The sequence below is a fragment of the Gavialis gangeticus genome, unplaced genomic scaffold (genome assembly GCF_001723915.1).
Source record: "Gavialis gangeticus isolate Ggan-Ray unplaced genomic scaffold, GavGan_comp1, whole genome shotgun sequence".
NCBI lineage: Eukaryota > Metazoa > Chordata > Crocodylia > Gavialidae > Gavialis > Gavialis gangeticus.
The window spans coordinates 64,006,487-64,028,665 of NW_017728993.1; the positions used below are offsets into that span (position 1 = coordinate 64,006,487).

Genomic DNA, 22,179 nt, shown 5'->3' on the forward strand with positions numbered 1-22,179 from the left:
TTGTGGGTGCAGGGTGTTGGCATGAGGTTTGTACAGTGAGGGAGGGTGGGGGCTGTGGGGACCACCCACATGGCTTGCTGCTGCTGCTGGCAGTGGGGGCTGCAGGGAGGGGGGCTCAGGGAGCTCATGTCCAGTGCAGGCAGTGGTGCCCGGTGGGGCACAGCTCTGGCTGGGAAGGAACACAGCCTGCCCAGCTGTCTATATTACAGAGGCTCCACACTGTATGCCTGTAGCTCCCACACTTGCACTGGAGAAAGCCCTGCGCTGGACTCCTCAGGGAAGCATGGGACAAGACTCCCTCCACTCATGCTGGAGTCCGCAAACCTGTGCAGCAGGGGGTGGGAAAGACAGCTGATGCCAGCCCCTGCACGCAGCCTCTCCTACAGAGGCAGCAGCAGAAGCCAGCTGGGAACCACAGAGGTTGGGCTGGCTTCTGCTGCATTCTGCAGATCCAGCATTACTGGGAACTGGGCACTGCTGGTAGGTGCCCAGCCAGCTCTGTGCCACACCATGCAGTTCCTGGCTGCAACACTGGGACCACAGAACACAGCAGGAGCCAGCCCAGCCCCAGCAGTTCCCAGCTGGCTCCCACTGCTGCCATCCCTGACCCTCAGGGCCCCGCACTCGCACCTGCTTCCACTTTTCCCCCCACACCTGGCACTGCTGCCTTTCCCCTGCTGTTTTCCCTTCCTTCCCCCACAACTGACACCACCCTAGCCACAGGACTGGAACTGCACAGCTCAGCAGAAGCCAGCTGGGAACCACATAATGCCAGCTGGGCCAGGATGGCTCCTGCTGCACCAGCGATCCTCTGCCCCCATCCGTTCTTATCTGATTCTCCACTCCCAGACAGAGGAAGGTGGGGGAACAGCCCCAAGTTCTCCAGGCCAGAAGCCTCTGCTAGGCAGAAGCTTCTGGCTGGAGGCTGGGGTTGGGGCAAAGCCAGGTGAGTCTTGCTCTTACTGCCACTGGGTCTGGCCACTGGCTCTTCCTGGATCCTGCTGCCACTGGTGTCTTGTCATTTTTGACAGGCAGCCATGGGAAGATAATAATTAGTTTTCTAATCTTTTTAGGGGCCCCACAGGCCAGACAGAATGGCCTGGCAGGCCACATCCAGCCCATAGGCTATATTTTGCCCACCCCTGCTCTACCTCCTATCTAAACTGGGGGGTCAAGTAGCCCAGCTTATATTAACTCTCAGGATAAATCCATACACTGCTTCTCAGATAAAATGTCCAAACCTTGATATTGATATATCAAACTGTTTGAGTGCTTTACTTTCAGTTGAAAATCAATCTGAAGTCAATGCAGCCTCCAGACTACAACTCTAACATGTTCCTTGCAAGATGCATCATTTTGCAAGCAGACAGGCGTTCTGTCCAAGTTGAAGTTTCCAAGCGTTCTTGATGTGCAGCCACAAGAAGAATGCTTTATAAAAACGCCAGCCTCAAGTTAACTAGCCATGATTTAATGTGATATAATATGCATCCAGCAGACGGACACAGTGATCTAGTAAAGCACATGTGGAAAAAAACCCTTTGTTTTGGCTACTGGCATTATTTCAACAGGGAAGTTGCTACATTATACAATCAGGTAAAAATACAGTTAATTGGCATAAAACAAACCACTGTGTTGAGCTGCAGGGAACAAATGGCATGGAAATTGACAGATACTAATTGGGTCTCCCTGACAATTTGTTTACCATGAAAAAGTGCATTTTTTGCAACACAAACGAAACCACTTCATTTTGAAGACAAAACTGGCATTCAGATAACCCAAAACAGACATGTATGTAAATCATAATCACAGTAATGTCAAAACTAGATAAATATTTAAATACATCTAAACACCATCATGATAAATGCTGCTGAAAAAAATTAGTAAATAGTCAGACCCAGATATTATCACTCCTCTTTATATCTCACACAGCCTATTATCAAAGTGTGCATCATCAATGACTGATTTCCACATACAGTAATGCAAAAAGCCTATTTATTTCCACTCTGAACTTGTCACAAACTGCTTAATGTCAGCAAATTATCTCCACTAGGTAAATTGACCATTTCATGCAATGGTTTTAAACCAAGGTGTTGCAGCACTGTTAGGTGTGCAAACAATTTCCAAGATAAATCAAGAGATTAACAGGAAGTCTGACCTAGTGTAGTCTTTTTAAGTTCTCTGCAATGGAAGAATTACTCTATAATTTTTCTGTAGTTAAAAAATGAGTGAAAACTCAAGAGCTGGCACTTTCTTAGGGGTACCTCAAATCTAATAAGGGGTGCCTTCAGTCTAAGAGATGAGACTAACTGATTTAAAGACTCAGTTATCAAATGATGTTCCAAGATCAAATGAGTTAGCAGACAATTACTGACAAAGTAATTTGCCTCATTGAAGAAACATATAAAGTTAGGCAACATCAAAAATATTTTTATATATTAATAAGCTAACTAGGCCCCTGCTCAGTGCCTGTTATTTAAGTTATTGCTAGAGTCTAAGTGTGGCTTGGCTTGGCTTTCATGCCATGCATGAAAATTATCTGGTAGTTAAGCTGTAAACGGGTGTAGGATGTTATGCCGGATATCGTAACTTTTTGGCTGTGCTTACAATATTTGGGGGAGGGGGGAAGTTGCAAGTTTTAAACAAAGGCTCTGAGTCAGTGAAGCACAGCTGGGGTTGCTAAAGAAAAGGGGCAGATGAGGGGCTTTTTAGTTCAGTGATACAGCTTCTCCACTCCCTTCAATTAGTACATAATTTTTAACACAGAATAACTGTTATGCTTGTTACTTCATTCCTCACCTTAGATATTAAATAAATGTCATACTTAAACATTATGTAAGTTCACAAAATGCACAAAATGAGTAGGATATAAATTCTGATCCGTGCAAATATGTATCCATACAATTGTCTTTCTAGAAGCAATTAGGACACAAGTAAGTTCCACCTGGTATTCAACTCCAGTTATTGTCAGCTTCACTTGATACCACAGGCTTCATTCAGTCCCATAATGTAACATTATCACAGTCTGACTGTACTATAACAAGAATGTAAATCCATAAGAACACAGGAAAATTTAAGAGGTGAATATTTCAAATAATAGCATGGAGTGATAATTACACCTATATTTCTGAGAAGTTGTGGTTTTCTGTTTAATAAATTTAAACTGATACACTTAAACACTGTTGAAACTGTAACCACAAACCAATAAACACATATCACTAAGCAGATATTCAGGACCAGATCGTTTTCTACCTAACAGGTACCCGAGTGTAATCTTGTTCCACGCTGCTCAAATCCCAGAAAAACCATAAACATAAAAAGGGTGGGTCCTTCTTGCCAGTCACTGCAACTCAAGAGTAACACTAAGAGGAAGGTACATTCCAAAATAATTTTTCGACAAAGTACATTTAACTCATACCAATTCCAATTTGCAGCAATACTGGTGGAGCCCAATTTCACAACATCCTAAATTAAGCTAATTAGCTCATCAGTAGATGAGTGTAGACTTGGTCTGTACATCAGATCAAGTCTATAGTGACCTACATAGTATAGAGCAAAACAGAAGCAGCCTGTTGTCAAGCCAGGAAATGAATCAATTTCAATTGGCTTCCAATGCAGGCTACCTTAACCACAAGACCATCGTTCCTCTCTGTGGTACAATATACTTCAAGTCCTATGCTCTAGTCCAGGGGCAAGTAAAGTGAGTTTTATTTATAACCAGAAAAAGAGTAGCAAAGAGTAGCCATCTCAAGTATGTGCATGATACTAGTAATTTGTAGTGCTTCATAAATTCCAGTTTATTACACTAATCTCTGGTGGTAAAACTGAAGGTTGCAAGAATGAAAGAAAACAGCTTGCATAAAATTTAAATCAGCAAGATAGACATTAAGTAAATTCTATGTCATTATGATATAGTAAAACCACCACTGTTTCACACTACTTCAAAATAAGATGATAACTATGATACCCTTGCTTAGACTCAGAAAATTAAGTCACCCTTATTCAATATAGTCAGCCAAAGATTGTGGTTCTAACATATTCCAGTGTAAATTACAAGGTCAGACTCTACTATTCAGATCCTGAGTCAGTATCAGTGTACAAATCTCGACAGAAAGTAGGTCAATGCTTACTTGCAAAAGAATAAAACTATCAATCCAGAATGAATAAAATAATAGTGGTAGGCTGACAGCACTGAGGAACAGGCAAGATCGTAGAACTAAATTTGGGGACTTTTGGATTCCACTCTACTGAAAAACATTCAATAGAGGTTACAGAGCAAGGAACACATGATCCCTTCCAATATTTGAGGAAATAAGCAAAAATCACATCAATCACATAGGTTTATAAACAGGGAAGCCCTACAGAGGAAATATTAATCTACTCAGTGTACTACAACTTGACCCTCACCTCTCCTGTGTAGAAGCCACATGAAACGGAATATTTGTGGGGTGAGGGGTAAAGCGGGAGGAAGAGAGGAGGGACACGACTTACAACAAGGAACATCTAAACCTATATTAAGGAATCAGAACTCAGGGTAGAGGAGATATCTTTTATTAGACCAACTAGATTTTTGTGGGAAAAAAATTCTTTATATGAAAGTTTTTGGGCATAAGCACACTTCTTCGGTTCAACTTTTACAATCTTTTCTCCTATGCCTGAAGAAGGGTGCTTATGCCCGAAAGCTTGCAAATAAAGATTCTCCCCCCCCTCGCAAATATCTAGTTGGTCTAATAAAAGATATCACCTGTACCATGGGTTCTGATTCCCTTTGCCTCTAGACCAATACCATTACAACTTGGATACCTAACTTATAATAAACCACATTGCGACGATTTACACAAAATCTTGTCAAATAATCATTAACATAAATGGTCACATTACCTCCCTAACCCCACCACCTGCTTCCTTGCAGCAGTGGAGCAATAATGGCAAACATTCAAGTTGATGCACAGGAACATACTGTTACAGCTGCAGTTTGAAAGAAGAGTAGTAGCAGCCTCTTATTTTTATATAAACAACAGACAAACAACACCACACACTCACCAGGGTTCTCTGTCTCTGCCTAATCACACTCCTCATGTTAATTATTCTTACTTTAATATACTTCTGGGATTCTAAACAACAGGAGACAGAGCTTTCACCTATTAAGCACCATAACGAAGCAGGGAGAAATGCATTTCTGGACTTAACCAGTTAGATGGTCTTAATTTTAGACACCTCCATGCAAGTAGGAGTGCACAAGTTGCGTGCTAAAATTCTCCAAAAGATATACATTAGATCAGGGTTGCTCCAGCTTAAATCACGTGGCATGTTAAGATTTTCAATTGGATGCTTTGTACCTGGCTAATGCACAAGCATTTTTAAACTGTTATGCCAGTACAATTGAGGATCCACTACCATAAAATAGTCTGTAAAATTTATGGAACCAAACAAGAAAAGATAGACCTGATACTTCAAGTCCGTTTTTCATTAAAATGCAGTACCTGTTTTATCTTCATGTAGAAAGTTTCTGTGAATGTTTTCCTGCTGAAATACCAGAAACGCTCATTAGCAGGATAAACACGCACAACAGTCTCCAACAAAAAGCGGACTGGCTCTATTACTTCTGTGACTACCATGTCCACAGCCACAGTCATGTACACACGTTTGTCTGGAACACAAAAATAAAGTTAATGTACAACAATAAATAAAGTTAGCTTCAAGGAGAAAATTTCTCCAAGTACCCAAATACAAATGAGAAAAACAGACTTCTGTTTAAATTCAGTCCCTTCCAGCTATTCATTCTGCAGCATAAATCTCACATTTGTTATCTGTATTTTAGATTTTGCATATGCACATTAGCCAATGAGCTTTTTTCCATTAGTGCCAAAATGGTCCAGCAATTTTCCAACAAATTAACACTTGTAAAGATGAAGGAAAAATGGATCATACAGGAAAAAGCAGCAACAGTCACATCTGACATCATAAATAGGAAACTGAACTGGACCAAGATCACAAATCTGATGGGGCACTCTACTGCTGAAGAAAAGAAGTTAAACATCTAACTTAAAGGATCAACGAAATGTCCTCCATTTGTCCCAAACTCTCTCATAGCACTGATGTACAATCCGGATCCATGATGCCTATGTCTTATCAGGTAGATGCTTTATCATAAGGAATCCAATCCCAAGCCTCAGGCAATAACCCCACACACAAACACCACGCACAAAACTCCAGAGACAGTTATCTGATTGGACCATAAATGGACACAGAAAACACAGTGCAGCCAAATCATGAATTGAAAACTGGGTCAGGCTGTTCAGCAAGATCTAACCTACACTATACTAGGACACAAATCACTTTAAAACATTATGAAAAACGCTAGTAAAAAAGCTAGTAAACAAAACAAAAAACCGAAAACAGCAGAAACAATTACAAACTTGGAGGTCAGCACCATGTTAAAAGTCTCAATGAAAATACAAAAGAATGGTGACAACTGAGTCCACATTCAATCAAAGCAGTAAAAGAGGAAAACACATCAATAAGCATGCCTGGAATTGAAAAATCAAATTCCCAAGGGCAAGTGAACATAATCCCAGACAAAGTTTTATCAGGTTCTGAATGGCAACAATTCTCACACCAATACAAGCAATTTTAATCTCTTCGTATTATATGTGTTCATATAGTTCTTAACACAGTCCTGATGCTAAATTAAAGCTTCTGTTGGTTACCCTGATGTATACCTATTAAGTAATATTCAGAATGGTCCCCAAGAGCATCTATAACCTTTGTCAGTCATAACTATACAACATTTTAATAAAAAAATACACAATTTAATTTTTATGAAGTAATTAAGTAAGCAGTACTGTTTTTAAAAAGTTACCTTTAGGAGTTTCCTCATTAAGTACTAGAAATGTAGGTGTATTAGGATTCCACATTCCAGTAATAACATAAGCTTTCCCATCAGAGCTCTTTCCCATGGACTCCTAAGAATAACACATATATTATTTGTATTACAGTGGCCCCTAGAGACCAAATAAAATTAGGGGCCTAGCTGTGCTAGGCACTTTACAGTGAAACAAATACCCCCTGTCCCAAAGCAAACTATCTAAATAAGCAAGTTAAAAAAAAAAAGCATGAAGGGAGGGAGAGAAAAAGAGCTAAAACATATAAGCAGAACAAACAAGTTAGTTCGCAACCTTGAGGGTAAACAGGTCAATGACTTTTCATACTGGTATTTTGGGAGCTATTTGCAGTCATCATTGCTCCCCCACCCCACATTCCCCCCTCCCTGTTTTTTTGGAGGTAGATGGCCCCTACAACAATGAGGAAACAGGAAAACAGAGAAAGGAATTAAAAGATGATGATGGGAGGAGGTGGAGGGAAGCAGACATGGAAGATGGTGCCAAGAAAATTGCCTGTCCAGAAGTAAACAAGCCACTAATCGTGGGAAAAAGGGGAAAAGGAAGATTACCAATGAGGTAGTTAGCAGCGATAGTCTGAAGTCAAGCAGAAGGCAGGCCAGGGTTGTACCTTGGGTTTTAACTCATTCAAACAGAGGCAACAGCTACATATCTGACAAAGTAGGCAGTTGCCTATGAAAGTCTATGCCTTCCTGAACAAGCTGACCCCTAAGGCAGGGCAGGGCAATGGGGTCAAGTGACCTGACCCATGCCCCTTGCTCCATATCCCCTTCCACCACTTAGCTCTCTCATGCCTGTACCCCCTGGCATTTGCCCCCATAACTTCCCCTTCTCTTTCCCATCCTCACAATGCCTTCCCCCTCCACATGACTACTTGCCCACTCTGCCTGTCCTGCCACTGCCTCAGCCCCCTCCCTATTACCCCCCAGCCACTTACCCTGCAACTCCAGCTCCAGCCCAGGACAGGGAAGGCATAGTCACTCAGAACCCAACCTGGCCATGCAGCAGAGTTGGGCTGGACTTGCTGTAACTGTCATTGCTGCTGCATGGCCAGGCAAGAGCTGTAACAACCAAGTGCTCTGTGCTGGAGCCCGGAGGAAGCAGAAGCTGCAGCTCTGACTCCAACTCCGAGCCCTAGTCATAGATATAGTCAGAACCACAGCAGCCACCTGTCCCCACCACTGGCTTGTACTCAAATCCCAAGACAAGGGCTTTTTTCCCCCCTCAACATTTTAAAAGGCAGTGGGGAAGGAGGGCACAGGATCTCATCCTGGACTCAAATACAGCAAGTTGGAGATAAGGAGGCACAATCCAACTATGAGGGTGATCACGCCTTGAAACAGACTACCTAGAAAAGTTGTGAAATCTCCATTCAGGGAAATTTTCAAAAGCAGGTTGACAGACACTAGGCTGGGATGGTTTAAGTCAGGAACAATCCTGCCTTGAGCATGGGGCTGAATTAGATGAATTTGTGAGGTCCCTTCCAATCTGCCTTTCCTATGATTCCTATTTTAAAGGATCTACAGACGATTTCTAGTACCTTTCACTTCATTGTTTTATATCAAGGGGCAAAGTTTAGCTGTAATGTAAATGAGTACAATTCCACTAAGGAAACATCTTAATAAGGTAACAAAATCCTGTATTTCACGTGTCAAATGAAATTATCAAAAACAAGAATTTTACCATTAAAATTATATGGGCACCTTGAAATTGCCCTTTGAAGAAAAAAAAAAAGTAAAAAGCTATCATCATATAGCTTCTATTTTGCCAGACAAATTGATTATTACCATATCCAGTAAATGCATGTCACTATTCTTCACATTTCGTCCTGGACTTAGCAGCATCCCAAAGCATCTGCAAAAGTTTTTCACAATTAAACATATTAGACAACTCTAGAAAAGTATAAGCATCTTCTCATACACACTTAATGCCACAGATTACAGTTTTCCATTTAAACAGGAACACAGCATTTGCAATAGGTTTCTGTTCACACACATGCAGTAAGTGACACAACATGTACAAAGAAAAGCCACAAAGAACAGAACAGATTAGGTATCAAATTGTTTTCCCCTACCATTTTTTTATTATGAATAAGCTTTAAAACATATATAGTCAAGGATCCCTAAACAATGCTGATACAAAAGGAGGTAGACTGAAACTACAGAATTCAACATTTCACTAAAACTGAAGGTAAGAAGTATTAAATCTTATTTCTAATATTCCTTTACATTTACAAACACAGTGTCAGGGCTCTTTACAGATTAAAATGCTGTTCTCTACCCTGGAGTTACATTCTTTGCTAACTGTGGAGTTGATTAGGAATAGGACAAAAATTAGGTTATTCCCTCCCCTTTCCATACTGCTTTAGAGATGCATAAAACCACCAGAAGAGTCAAGTTCAAGCACCTAAATGGGGAAATTAAACTTTTTAAAACTATTTCTTTTCTATTTCCCAACCATCTGGCAGAAATTACAATCTTCTTTAACATTCATTGCCCTCTGCTTCTTCTAGTAAAGGACATAAATTCACAAAACACCATGAATTAGCATTCAGATATCCCTACAGAAATTAGGATCCCACTGTGCTAACTGTTTACATCTTCCCTAATAGTATCTGCAGTCTAAATAGAAATGGTAGAACGAAGTACTATCATCCCCTTTACGTAAAAGTAAGGGAACAAGAAAGGTACAAACACAATATTTTAAAAAAAATCCTGTAAGTGTAGCCCTTCCCCTTTGAACATGTACCCTCACAAAACAGAAAAGTTTAGCTCAGCATAAGTTTACAACAGAGACACTTAATATATTATATAGAACATTTTTGAGATACAATCTCACAATAACGAAAGTATCCGAGAACTATTGATTATAAAGAGTACAGGAAATATTTTACTCTTTTGACAGAAATTTCTCTCTGCACAATTGGCCAATTTTCTTTAATGGGAAAAAATGCTCAACGGCTTTTACTATGAAAATTTAGGCTTTATAACAAATGGAGATTCAAAGCAACACAGTTTAGATGCTTAGTATTCTCATGATAGCACTGAAGACAAAAGCAGTTTCACAGTTTTCAAATGACTGACAGCTAACTAATTAATATTGCAGTGAGCATGGTATGTTATGAGCAGAAATGTAACAAACAACAATGCAATTACACTCCTAAAACCTGTTACAAAACCAGGTTTTTTACATTAGCAATTAGCAGGCTATTAAATAGGTTTGTTCCTGTTTAATGCATGCAATTTTCTTTTTCTGCTTCATTATAAAAATAAGGCAGGGCAGTTATTTATATCCAAAACTCATTTTCTCTCTCTCCCAATAATGACAGAGAAAATAAACAGCTACTTTTTAGTCTTCAAAAAGCAAGGAAGTAAATAAATGTGGGAGTAGGATTACCAGGGAGGAGACAACAAAAATATACCAACATGCCACAATGCAGTACCATGGTAGAGATACCATACACAAGTTAGCTTAGTTACCAAAAGCAGCTCATCTCCAGTAACATGGTACTGCACCCAGCCTAATTAGGCCTGGTACACACACAGCTATACTTCCTTGCAAAGACAGCAATACTCGAGTAAACAGGTTTAACTTTACACAGAGGTACTAAATTCAGTCTTAGGCCCTTCTTGGGCAACTTGTTCCATAAGGGCAACCAACCTGTGCGAGCACAGAGACCAGCAGAAAACAGTGGGGTTACATGTAGACACACAAGCTTGCCTGGATACAGAAGGATGGAGTAGCATGCCCAACTTTAAAATAAACTGGGATCATACTCAAATTAACGCAGACTTCTACTTTTAGAAGCAGAAAGGATATTCACGTATCAACCCAATGGTTTTAAGGCAAACTGAACTTTAACCACATTCTCCTGCAATTTGGAAAACCCACACAGTTTTTACTTGTCAAATGTAAAGATACTGGTCGAGGCTTCAACCCAGTGGTTCTCAACCTTTTTTTGGATTTCAAGGCACCTCTCCATAACTGTTCTGAATTGTAGCAGCACACTGTCACTGCAGGAGTTAGAAGGGGGTCACAACAGTTGCTGGAGGCGTACAGGTTGGTGCTAGGTGAGGAAGGCAGAAGCAGAACCTGCCATGCCTGGATCTTTCTGCTATCTGCCCCCTCCCTACCTTCACTTTGAATCTGAAAGCTTGCACATGGCCCCTGCTGTTGTGGCTGCTCTTCCAAGAATTCAGAAGACTAGCTACCAGAGCCATATGCCCCTGCAGCCGCTCCCACCAACTCCAGGAGCATGGGAGGAGTTGGGGGAAATGAACTGAGTTGAAAAGTGCGACCCCATGTCTGCCTGCCCAACTGTGACAGTGCACGTGGCTTGAAGCACAAAGGCAGCCACTACAGGGGTAGGACTGGAACCAGTGACCCAAATATGAAAAACTAATTACAGAGCACCAAATTTCTCCTCACCTCAAAGTTCTACTACTTGAGGTATACCCTTCACCAGTTCTTTTTACAGTATAGCAACCAAAACAAAATACAACTTTCCAGCAATGTTTTCATTAGTCATCATCCCATCCCACTTCTACATCCAAGGATCATAGATGGACAATCTTAACCACTGCACCATGTTAAAAGCTTGTGTTCAGTTGATTATCCACTACGACCATTATGCCCTTTTCCAAGTCACTGTTTTCCAAAAATGGCCTGCACCATACAAACATCACCTAAATGCTTGTTTCCTAGGTGCAGGAAGTTGTATTAACCTTATCAAAATACATCTTACCTTTGTATGGGCCAGAGTGGCACACAATCAGTTGTACAGTACACAAATAATCCATCATTGCATACCACTCAAACCCATGTGCGCCATCTGTAAGTTTTACTAGGAACATTTTACTTCCAGATCATTAACGAAAGACAATAGCTACGGCTCAAGCAAGAGCCTCCTGCAAAACTGCATTAGAAATACCCTATTTACAATTTGAGATCCATCAGTTAGCCACAGTTTTTATTCCATTTAATGTATGCTATGTGATTTTGCAGAATCAATTTTAAACCTGGTTGTTAGGCAGTACTAAGTCAAAGGATGCACAGAAGTTTATTGAATGCCAATGCAATTACTTATCAACCACACTTATAAATGACCCCAAAAGTTCTAACAACTGTTATAAAACCTAGTTTTTAAAACTCCAAGTAAGTTTTGCTAGCAGGAACAATCTCCAATTTATGCCCTCCAAACTAAAATGCCCCCATCATCCTACTCCCAGTCACAAGTTTGTTCTACATACAGAATCAGTAAAAAAATTGGAATGAAATCTCAAAAAACCCACCTAGACCCCTACCTGCTCAAGACAAAGCATCTAATACACGTTTAAAGGAACTGTTTATCCTGCACAAATGCAGCCTAATTTGGCAGTCTATAGCAAACTCTCACCAGTACCTACCTTGTGCTTTCTCATGTAGAACAACGAGGCACAAGAATCTCAGGTACTGAAATCCTGATAAGCAGCAGTCTACAAATTTCTTATAACAAGTTCCTTGAAGCACTTGTGGAAAATAAGGTACAAAATACATTTATAAAAATAATGCTATGATGTCCCAGAACCTTCATGCAAAGTTTGAAATCTAGCATATTTACTCAAATATAAGATGACCCTGAATACTAGAATCTAATTGTTGGGGAGTTGTCTATATATGGAAAATGTATAAGTGTGTTATAATTTTCCAGGTATAGAATATAATTTATGCAAGTTTAATTTAAATTTGTTCCCATCAAACTGCTACAGAAGGGGAAAAAAACATCTGGGGAGGAGGGTATTAGTGGCTCTCTTGCCCTCTGCCACCACAACTTTTCCCTGCAGCCCTTTCTCCTCCCCCATACTGTCATACCCTGCTCTCCTTGAACCCCTGGAAGTGAAGGGCAAATCTGAAAAACACTGAACTTGAAATAAACATGCCTGTAGTAATTTGCGTATAGCCAAATCATTATGAATACCCATCAGCTTAGTTCATCCAGAATTGATGTATTTTCCCTTTTTGCAACTGCTGCAAGTTTTAGCACAGATACTCCATAAACACATTTTTAAGCAGCATTTTTTTACCTACTTGTATATATTACAAACTATGCATGATATCAGACCAAGGCCAAAAGGCTCATGATTTACCAGTTTGTTAGGCTGTGCCCCAGCAGCATCAACAATGTTTCAAGCCATGGTGCTCCCACAGCTCAATATGCATGTACACTCCAAATACCACCTACAAGAAATCCATGTGCTAAGTACCCCCCTACTCATGACTCGAATGGGATGTTCTCATCACAGGGCTTGGGATCCTCCAAAACTTTATATGCAGATGAGCTGCAGGGCAACCTGCTCCAGCTCCACCTCATGAAAGGCAGGGTGGAGCTGTATGCGACAGGCTGAGAAAGGAGGCAACAAAGGAATTCTGGATGAGCTATTTGGGGCCCTGTTTTGTGATGTTTGCCAGATTTTAAAGCTGGTTAAGAAACAGGAATCATTGGAAATGAGAAAGAAAGGCACAGCTCAGCTGTGGAAGTGAAGAGGAAGTCAAAATGTATTCAAAGTAGCACCTCATCATGACTTGGAAGAGTTGGCACAGAGGGACTGAGCATAATGGGCATATATACCTTACTCAGATGGACTGCACTAACTTATCCTTGTGATGGGTTCCCATGACTATGTTTGCCCAATATGGGCCATGTATCTTAAGTCATGATCAATGTTGACTGCACTGAATCAGCTTCATAGCTGGTTTCCATTACTAAGCACATGCAGCTTTAGAAGCAGTTTAATGAGCTTTCCTTGTATGCAAATAAAAGGCAAGAAGCTTTTCCCATGCTAATTGTTGGGGCACCTCATCTTATATCTGAGTAAATATGGTAATTTGGTAGCCTTCAACTATAGGAACTTGAAAGTGTCTGAATGACAGCAAGTGTGAACCCTTAGATTCTAATGTTTTTGAAGTACGGAATAAGTTGGAGTAATTACTGGTGTTTCTTTAAAAACATACAAACAGCTAAAAGTATTTCATTTTTGTAAAAATGAAACAATAATGCAACAAATACTCCTGTATTATCCCTGATTGCTAGGAATTATATTACCAAGACTCTGGGGACACCAAACAACTCAATCAATTAATCTAAAAGGATTTTCCTTTCTTCTTCCCCACCAGCAAAGCATTACCCAGAGTTACATAACCAAAACAGATCTCCAACAAATTGGGGTACAGGAAGGCAACAATTAGAGGTACAATAATATACTAGTCACATATCGGATCAGCACTGATAAAAGGAAAATTAACAATATCAGCTGTTGACTTTTTTTGGCCAGTGTAGCCAATAATGTCACCAATAAATGCTGCATGCATCTGCACAGCGGCAGCATGCATATGGCCAGGAATGCAGACTGGTAGCTTAGGGACCAGCATCCTTCCAGTAAGTCTGTGGAAGGGAAAGGGTGTGGGGGAGGGAAGGGACATGGTGGGGGAGGGGAGAAGATTGAGTCCCCCACAGCGAGGGGTTGGGGCAGGGGGTGCCCAGTCAGGGCAGTCAATTAGACCCTGGGGCTGAGAGTGGAACGGAGCCATGGGTGGCTCATCCATCGGGTGCGGGGCACTGGGGAGGGGGACATTTCCCTGCTGCTGTGCACACCCCTGGAAGAGGCAGTGAGGAGCATGGCCCCCAGATCTGTGGATGGGACAGAGGCAGGCTGCCCACTGTGGGCTCAGGAATGTGCCAGCCCCCTCCTAGCAGAGAGTCTGAGATGGACTCAAAGCAGGTGAGAGCAAAGCAGGCTCAGTGGCACAGAGTGAGCAGGTAGGCAGCAGTGGCAGCACAGGGAGGGGTACCTAAGGGGGGCTAAAGTGAATTTTGGGGTGGCTACAGCCCTCCCCACACCCTGCCAGTGCCAGCCCCACTCAGAGGACTCCACTCTGCTACCTTTCCATTGGGAGCCCCCCACTGTGGGGCCAGCAGGAGATGGGAGCCCTGTGCTGACTGCGCAAGGGAAAGCAACAGAGTAGAGTGACCCAAGAGGGGCTGCACTAGGGGGAAGGTTTGGGGGGGCTATAGCCACTCCAAAACTCACCCTAGTCCCCTCATAGTCTCCCATAGTGCCACCACCTGCCCGCTCTGCACAGCTGAGCCTGCCTTCCTCCATCCCATTCCAAGCCCAGCCCCAGCACAGCCCCCCTACCAGGAAAAGGCTGACACAGCCCCTGGCCCTGAGCCTATAGCCCACCTCCAGCCCACACACAAATCTGGGGAGACATGCCCCCCATGCCTCCCCTGGAGGTGCATGCAGCAGTGGGGAGCCACCCTCCTTCCCAGCACCCCCAAGCCTCCTGGACAAACTGCCTATGCCTCTATCCCACTCTCAGCCCCGGGGTCCCACTCACTGCCCTGGCTGGGCAGCGCCTGCCCTTGCCCCACTCCTTCCCTTACTGTGGATGCCTTGATCTGCCCCCCCCATGCCCCTTCCCACCCCAACAGACTTACCAGCAGGATACTGCTCTCCAAGATGCCTGGCTGCATTCCTGTAAATCGGCTATTGGATCAGTATTGGCCAATATTGTCTGGTTAACAAATCAAGCTATTGGTATCAGCCAAGAAAATCTCTATTGGTGCACCCCTAGCAACAATATATATGATCATCTTTGTTATAAACAGATTTTGCTCTTTGCTGACTGTAGTCATCAACGGTAACAGAAACGGTTAGATGAATTTCTAACAGAACCATCAGCCTGTACCCTTCACCAGCTCTGCAAAAAGTTAAGTACCCATCTGAGAATCAAAAACGGAACACTAATTAACGCATTGCAAAATACTCCCAATGCTGAAATCCAAGAACAAAGAATTTACCAACTAGGATCAGTGAAGAACACAAAAGGCCCCAAACTATTCTATTACTCCTGAGCAACACCCTTGCATTGTACTCCAGACCCAACTAAATACCTTCAAAACTAAAGTTTTCCCATAGTCTGCTTCCTCTCAAAGGGTATTTTTTTAAACTTTAAATCTTTTTATAAAAAGAAATCCTGTTTAATATGAAAAATTAGAAGTCAAATATTTTAAACAGAATACAGCTTTGCTTTTCTCTTGTATTGATATTTTTTCAAGTCTATATTTCACATAAAAACTACAAAATTTCTTTAGATTGCAAGTTCAAGCACACAAAAAAGTTAGTAAATGTGACATTTCCAATTGCCTATGCAATCTTAATTCTGCTGTCCATTGTGGCCCCAACCTATAAATTAAAATTATTCAGGGGTCATGTGGAAGTTAGCAAGTAGGAAAAACTGAATAAGTATGTACATTTAATAAGACTGTATCATAATGGTTCCCAAGCCAAATAATAATTATGTTTAATCTTCATTTGTGCTTTCAGGCTGTTTGATACGCCATTGCTAAATAGATCAGCAAATAAAGAAAGTTTTTTTATGACTATGAATTCACAAGCTATAACTAAAAACCCCACAGATTGAAAACAGCATATTAAAAGAAAAAAGCTCCTGAAGAACAAGAATGGAATTTCAGGCTATGGAAGCACAGGCTACAGTAGGTATTTATTATATTTTAGCTACCCAAAAAAAATCTTTAAATTTTCGTCTTAGAAATATATTACTTCTAACACAATTAGGAAGACAGAGTAATGAGTTTTTGCTTTTTTCTATGAGGAGAAATTTGTGGTTATTTTAAGACTCTTTTAGTCAGTGACATTATAACACTTTTCTGGATTCCTCACACTAATCGGCAAGACTGAAAGTAAACTCAAACTCTTTTGTAAGACTGCCACCTGGTGGAATTTTTTAAATACTATTAATAAAGACAAAGCTATACACACTATTGCACAAACTACAGGCCAGTTAGTATTCTTTATGATGAAACAACAGCTACTTACTTTGCCATAACTATGATTCTTCAAAATGCATTGTCCACCAAGGGTGGGATCCATGTGGACATGTACCTTATACATGAACTCAAATTCTTTTGGCTCACAGGGCTCATTCAGGGACATGCTGCCCACTACATATCTTTTCTAACTCCCCACCAGCCAAAAGGCATAAAGGAAGAGTGGGGATAATTCACTTGTATTGGTGAAGAACTAAGTGTCAAAAGATTATGACAGTCACAGCAGAGAAGGACAGGCTGTGGAATCCATCAACGTGATACAGGCCAGACAGTTAATGCAGGCCAGACATTCTTTCCCTGAGCAACTGTCCACATAGATTCCACTCCTAGGGACTGCCTATGCTTTGGACACTGTAACATTATGGTTATGCTGATAAAGCTATGTTGGTGGCACCTTCTGGCAGATGTATATCAACTTGTAGTGCAGGTCCATTTCTTCACCCCACTGCACCCAAGTACCACATATGAGTGCTCTGTTCTCAGCATAAATGTGTCCACATGAGGGCTTTGGCCAGTATAACTGGTGGGGAGATACAAATCTTGTCAAACACCCAGCAACCATAGCTAGGCCAGCAAAATCTCTGTAATGCAGAATGGACCCAGATGTCCATTTACCTGGAGAGAGATGCTAGGAGTCTCACTTACACAGCCCTATCAGTAAGGACATCTCATCTGGAAGCCTCTGCTAAACAATACCATCTTACAACCGCACTACAAAGTTCAAATATATGGACATTCTTTTAACACAGGGTTATCAAACACACTCCACTCTTCAGGCCAGATCTAGAACATGGAGCTTCTCACAGGCTGGATCTGCAAGGTCATGCAGTGGCTACAGTAGAGGCACTGGCAGAGGCAGCCTCAAATGGTCACAAGGCAAGCAGAGCTGTGATGGTACAGCCCTCACCTACCTGACAGCCTCTGAAGGCCATATCCAATGGGGCCATAGATTCTGTGACAGGTCACACCCACTGCTAGCCATATTCCCAAATTTTTTGGCCTGCCAGTAGCCTGCCAACCCAAATGGAGCAGCTTCATAGGTCAGATCCAGCCTGCGGGCCATATGTTTCACACCCCTGTTCTAGCAAACAGCAGAGACTTACTGAGATCTCACAGCTAGATGCATTATACTACACAAGTGGAGTCCCATTTTGATGACTTCTATAAGAATACTTCCTGATCTTTAACTTCATTATAGCTTTCTCAAGATGATCATGATACAACAAGTATATCAGACACCATGATTTTTATGCTTAATTAGCATTATTTCATTATTAGTATGCTTACCTTTCAATGGCCAATTCTTTATTTGACAGTTGCTGGATTGTGATTACCACCTTCTTCTCAACTCCCTGTTTCAGTTTGAAATAAAACTTCTCTCTGTCCTTTGGCACAGGGCTGAAAAACAAAAGAAGAGAGTCTATTAGCACAAATAGTTACATAGCTGAACAACTTACCAAAATCTAGGCCTTTAACATACTTGTAAAACGTAATTAACACTGCTTTGAAAATAAGTGGTTTAAAACAAAACAAAAAAAAACCAAAAACAAAAACAAAAAAAATCAGGCTTTTCTTTAAAAGTATATTTGAGAACTACAAAAATCAAGGAAAACTTCTTAAAAACTTAGTATAAAGCAAGAGAATAAAACTATATTACATTTATTCACTACATGCTAAATAATCATGCACCCCTCAAAAAAACACTGCATACATTTATAACATTAGTGTATGCATCTTCCTCCATTTTTCCAGCTTACCTAAAATTTCCTTTTCCATCATCTTCTTTAACCTCTAAGGAGACAGTGAAAGTATACACATCACTATCTGGGGTAGGAAGAACAGAGTCTTTTACTTGATCCGATGCTTGTTTGGAAGAACGTTTGAATGCCGTTGAGAAACTATACAAAATTCTGCTGACCTGGAGAGAGAGAGAAAAATAAGTTAAGAACATTTATAATATCCATTTATTTTACTATGATGAATATAGACCATTGTAATGTAATCTCTCAAGGGACAGTTTCTCATTGTATGGATAGGTTTAGAAATATATCCTACAGGCTCTTTAGTAACAAGTTTACACTCATGATTTATTCATAGATGAAACTTTTCTTGACATGATAAATTCTCAGTATGCTCTGTAAGTAGTGAACACAGTATACTTTGACACAATGCTGTCCAATATCTAAGCCCCTGGAGGCCACATGTTCCAGGGACTGCACCTGACATAGGCTGTACCAGGTGTGCCACACGGAAGCTTTCCTGCCACCACTGCACTGTGAGAGTGAACAAGTACAATTCTCTCCTTCTGCACTGCAGTAAGCATCCCCCCAACCATTGCTGCATCATGTGGGCACAATCCCCACCCCCCACCCTCACATACAACTCCAGTTATCACATGCACCCAGTGCAGCTGCAGGCTCACACATCTTATTTCCCTGTGCTGACACTCTACCCCATCCCCAGGGCAAAAGCAAAAAGCAGTCAAAGGAGAGAGGGAGAGCCTGGAGACACCAACTGCTATTGCAGCCAGAGAAATGGGGGAGCAGTGGTGGGGTGAGAACCAAGGGGCTGGACATTAAGCCCTTTTCAGATGACATGAGTCCATGGGCCACCTGGTGGACAGCCCTGCTTTGACTAAAACATATGCTACCTCAACACTCATTTTTCTGATTAAACTTCTGAACTCAAGTATAGAGGACAGAAAAAAGCAGAATTGCTTCCTTCAACAGATTTCACATTTGCACACAGCCTGCCCAGCTTACTATCTGTCACTAGCAGATCTAGCTTTATTAGTGTATGTGAAGGGTCATCAAGAAAAGAAAAATGACAAAGCCATAAGGGAAATACAAAGCACCTGACCAAGGGACTAACATAGGAGGGATGGGGGTGAGGAAGGGAATGCCACTAGGTTACTTAAGTACAATGTTAGCCAACTAAGCCCAGGGGGTGGGGGGTCGCGACGCTGAAAAAGAAAGAGGATAGGTACACACATACTAAATGCCATGGGTGTCCACTTTTTCCTCATTATTGTGTAAGAAGGGGGCGGAGTGAGTGAGCATGAATGGAGACCAATGGTGGACTGAATTTGCCATAGTCTCAGACTGGGGAGCAATTATAACCCAGATGCCACCTGTGGGGCATGGGCCATGCTGCAGGGAAGATTCAGAGCCATGGATAGCATCCCCTGGCATCGCGGTTGTGTAAGGGCACCCTCCCACATATTATATTTTAAAACATTCAAGTTGCGGCAGGCGAATTAGGGCAGACTACCCTAGGCAGGAGGGCAGGCCAACTTGAGATCCGGTCTCGAGTTTGCCTCCTGTCACACTATGCATCTCCAGCCTCAAAATCTTGGTCCCTCAAATGTCCTAATGCTCCAACACCTCAGAAAAATCTGTGTTATTTGAGAGAATACGTTAAAGCTCTAAAATGTAAACATGTTTCCACCTCAATAATCTCAACCCTACTTACAACAGGACTAAAGCACTAATAATTAACCTTCAACTCATACCTCACAACAGTGCAGCATAACATGAGTATGCAGGTCCTACTGAAGGACTATCTTTGATAAGTATTAAAGTAACTTCTGAACTCTTTTAATATTCAGGAATCAATAGCTATACATACATCTTGTGCAATCTTCTGGATACAAAAATAAAAAGTGTTTAATATAATTTTACATGATGTGACTGACGCACTAAAAGATTGGAAATGATACTAAAAAAAAGTTTGTTATGTTATTATGGTAAAGTTTATACTTACTGCCTCTTTAATCTCACAGGAGAAAACATGAACCTGAAACACTTCTGTTCCACAACAGCTCTCAGTAAATGAAAAGCAGTCACACTCTGGAGTCCCATTTTGCCCCCGTGCGCAGAACACCACTTTGTAGATTGGGAAAGAAGCTATCTCCATATTGCTGGACTGGTCAATTATTCTTTTGGGGAAGAAGGGGGAGAAGAGGAGGAGGAAACACATAAAATCATTTAAATCAATCAATATTATACCAAAGTATCTACTGGCCTCTTTGTTACTGAATAAGCTATTGCCCCAAAAAAATACAACAACTAGTACTGAATAAAAGGACCCAAGATTTTAAAAAGTTCAGAAAGATATAAAACATTTTTAATACAGTAGAAGCCAGGGGTCAGCAACCTTCAGAGCTATGGGTCAGGCAAGTGCTACCCAGCCACTGTCAGGGGCTGCCAATTCCCAGCACTCCACCTCTGCTTACTGCATGTCACTGAAATGCCAACAAAGAACACCAATTCAGCAGCAAGGGCACAAAACAGGCAGCTCTTTAAGTCACCGCTTCAATGCAGGCCCTTTAAATCAGCTCCTTTCTAAATACAGATCATGGACTTGTAGCAAGAGCATGCATCTTGCAGGAATCTGAAACAAAGTTACTTGAAAGTTTAACTTCAGTTGGCACACCTAAAAGCTCCTCTTTCTAGAATGTGTACAAGGTTACCAATATAGCAAGCATGCTTTCCAGCTCTCCAAATACTTTCTATGCATACTGTAAATTTAATTTTCCCAACTACACTGATTTCCTATTTTTATTTTTCCAGAGTGCATTTAAACTTTTACTTCATTTTATAAATCAAAAGCTCTTTCTTACGTTCTGCTGTGTACTGCCTTAATATTTTATCCTTAAATATACAGGAAATAGATCTAAGTTTTTTTGTCAAGTGGGTCAAGAAGTCCAAAGATCGGCCATAAATTCAAGTATAAATGATCTGCATACTCTGTTTGAAGTCGGCTCAGTACAGGTTTCCCTTGCTTTATGCTGGTTCTGTATATACAAATTCACTCTTATGCAATGACCCCCTTTATATACAAAATTTGTTATATATGAGATAAATTCACTCTTATGCAATCAGCAGCAGGTACATCTGTGGGGGGGAGGGGAAAGGGCCATGGGCAGGGGCAGATCAAGGCCCTAGGGGTGAGGGAGGGACTAGGGCACAGGCAGGAGCAGAGACTGGGGTGAGTAGGACCTCAATCTGCGCCTCTGCTAGTGGTGAGGGAGGGCATGGGGCTGGAGCTGGGGCAAAAGGCAGGACAGGAGACACAGCTCCTCCTGCTATGGGCTGCCACTGTGGACTGGGGCTGCGCCCCAGCCCCAGCTCCACTCCCTCCCTCACCACTGGTGGGGAGGCAGATCAAGGCCCCACCCACCCCAGCCCCTGGGGCCGGGCTCTTCCCAGCGGGGTGGGGTCAGGCCATGCTGTGCTTGGAGCAGGCGGTAGGGATGCTGGGAAGAGGGTCAGGGGGCTACAGCGAATTTTTGGGTGGCTGCAGTCCCTCCGAGGCCCCTCCCAGAGCTGCCACCACCAAACCTGGCTGTTGGGTGCAGGGCCGGGGGGGGGGGGGGGGGGGGGGGCCCCC

General features: G+C 41.9%; 1 protein-coding gene across 3 annotated transcripts in view; it reads right to left on the reverse strand.

Annotated features, from left to right (window-relative positions):
* The window catches only part of RABGAP1L (RAB GTPase activating protein 1 like), a 559,138-nt gene that overhangs the window by 524,779 nt on the left and 12,180 nt on the right, over positions 1-22,179 (reverse strand). For all 3 annotated transcript variants that reach the window (XM_019501851.1, XM_019501852.1, XM_019501853.1), the window contains exons 4-9: positions 20,551-20,725; positions 18,546-18,706; positions 18,076-18,186; positions 8,687-8,753; positions 6,860-6,962; positions 5,481-5,647 (exon numbers count right to left, since the gene is read on the reverse strand). In XM_019501851.1, the coding sequence (XP_019357396.1) occupies positions 5,481-5,647; positions 6,860-6,962; positions 8,687-8,753; positions 18,076-18,186; positions 18,546-18,706; positions 20,551-20,725 (784 nt within the window). The remainder of the gene's footprint in view (positions 1-5,480; positions 5,648-6,859; positions 6,963-8,686; positions 8,754-18,075; positions 18,187-18,545; positions 18,707-20,550; positions 20,726-22,179) is intronic.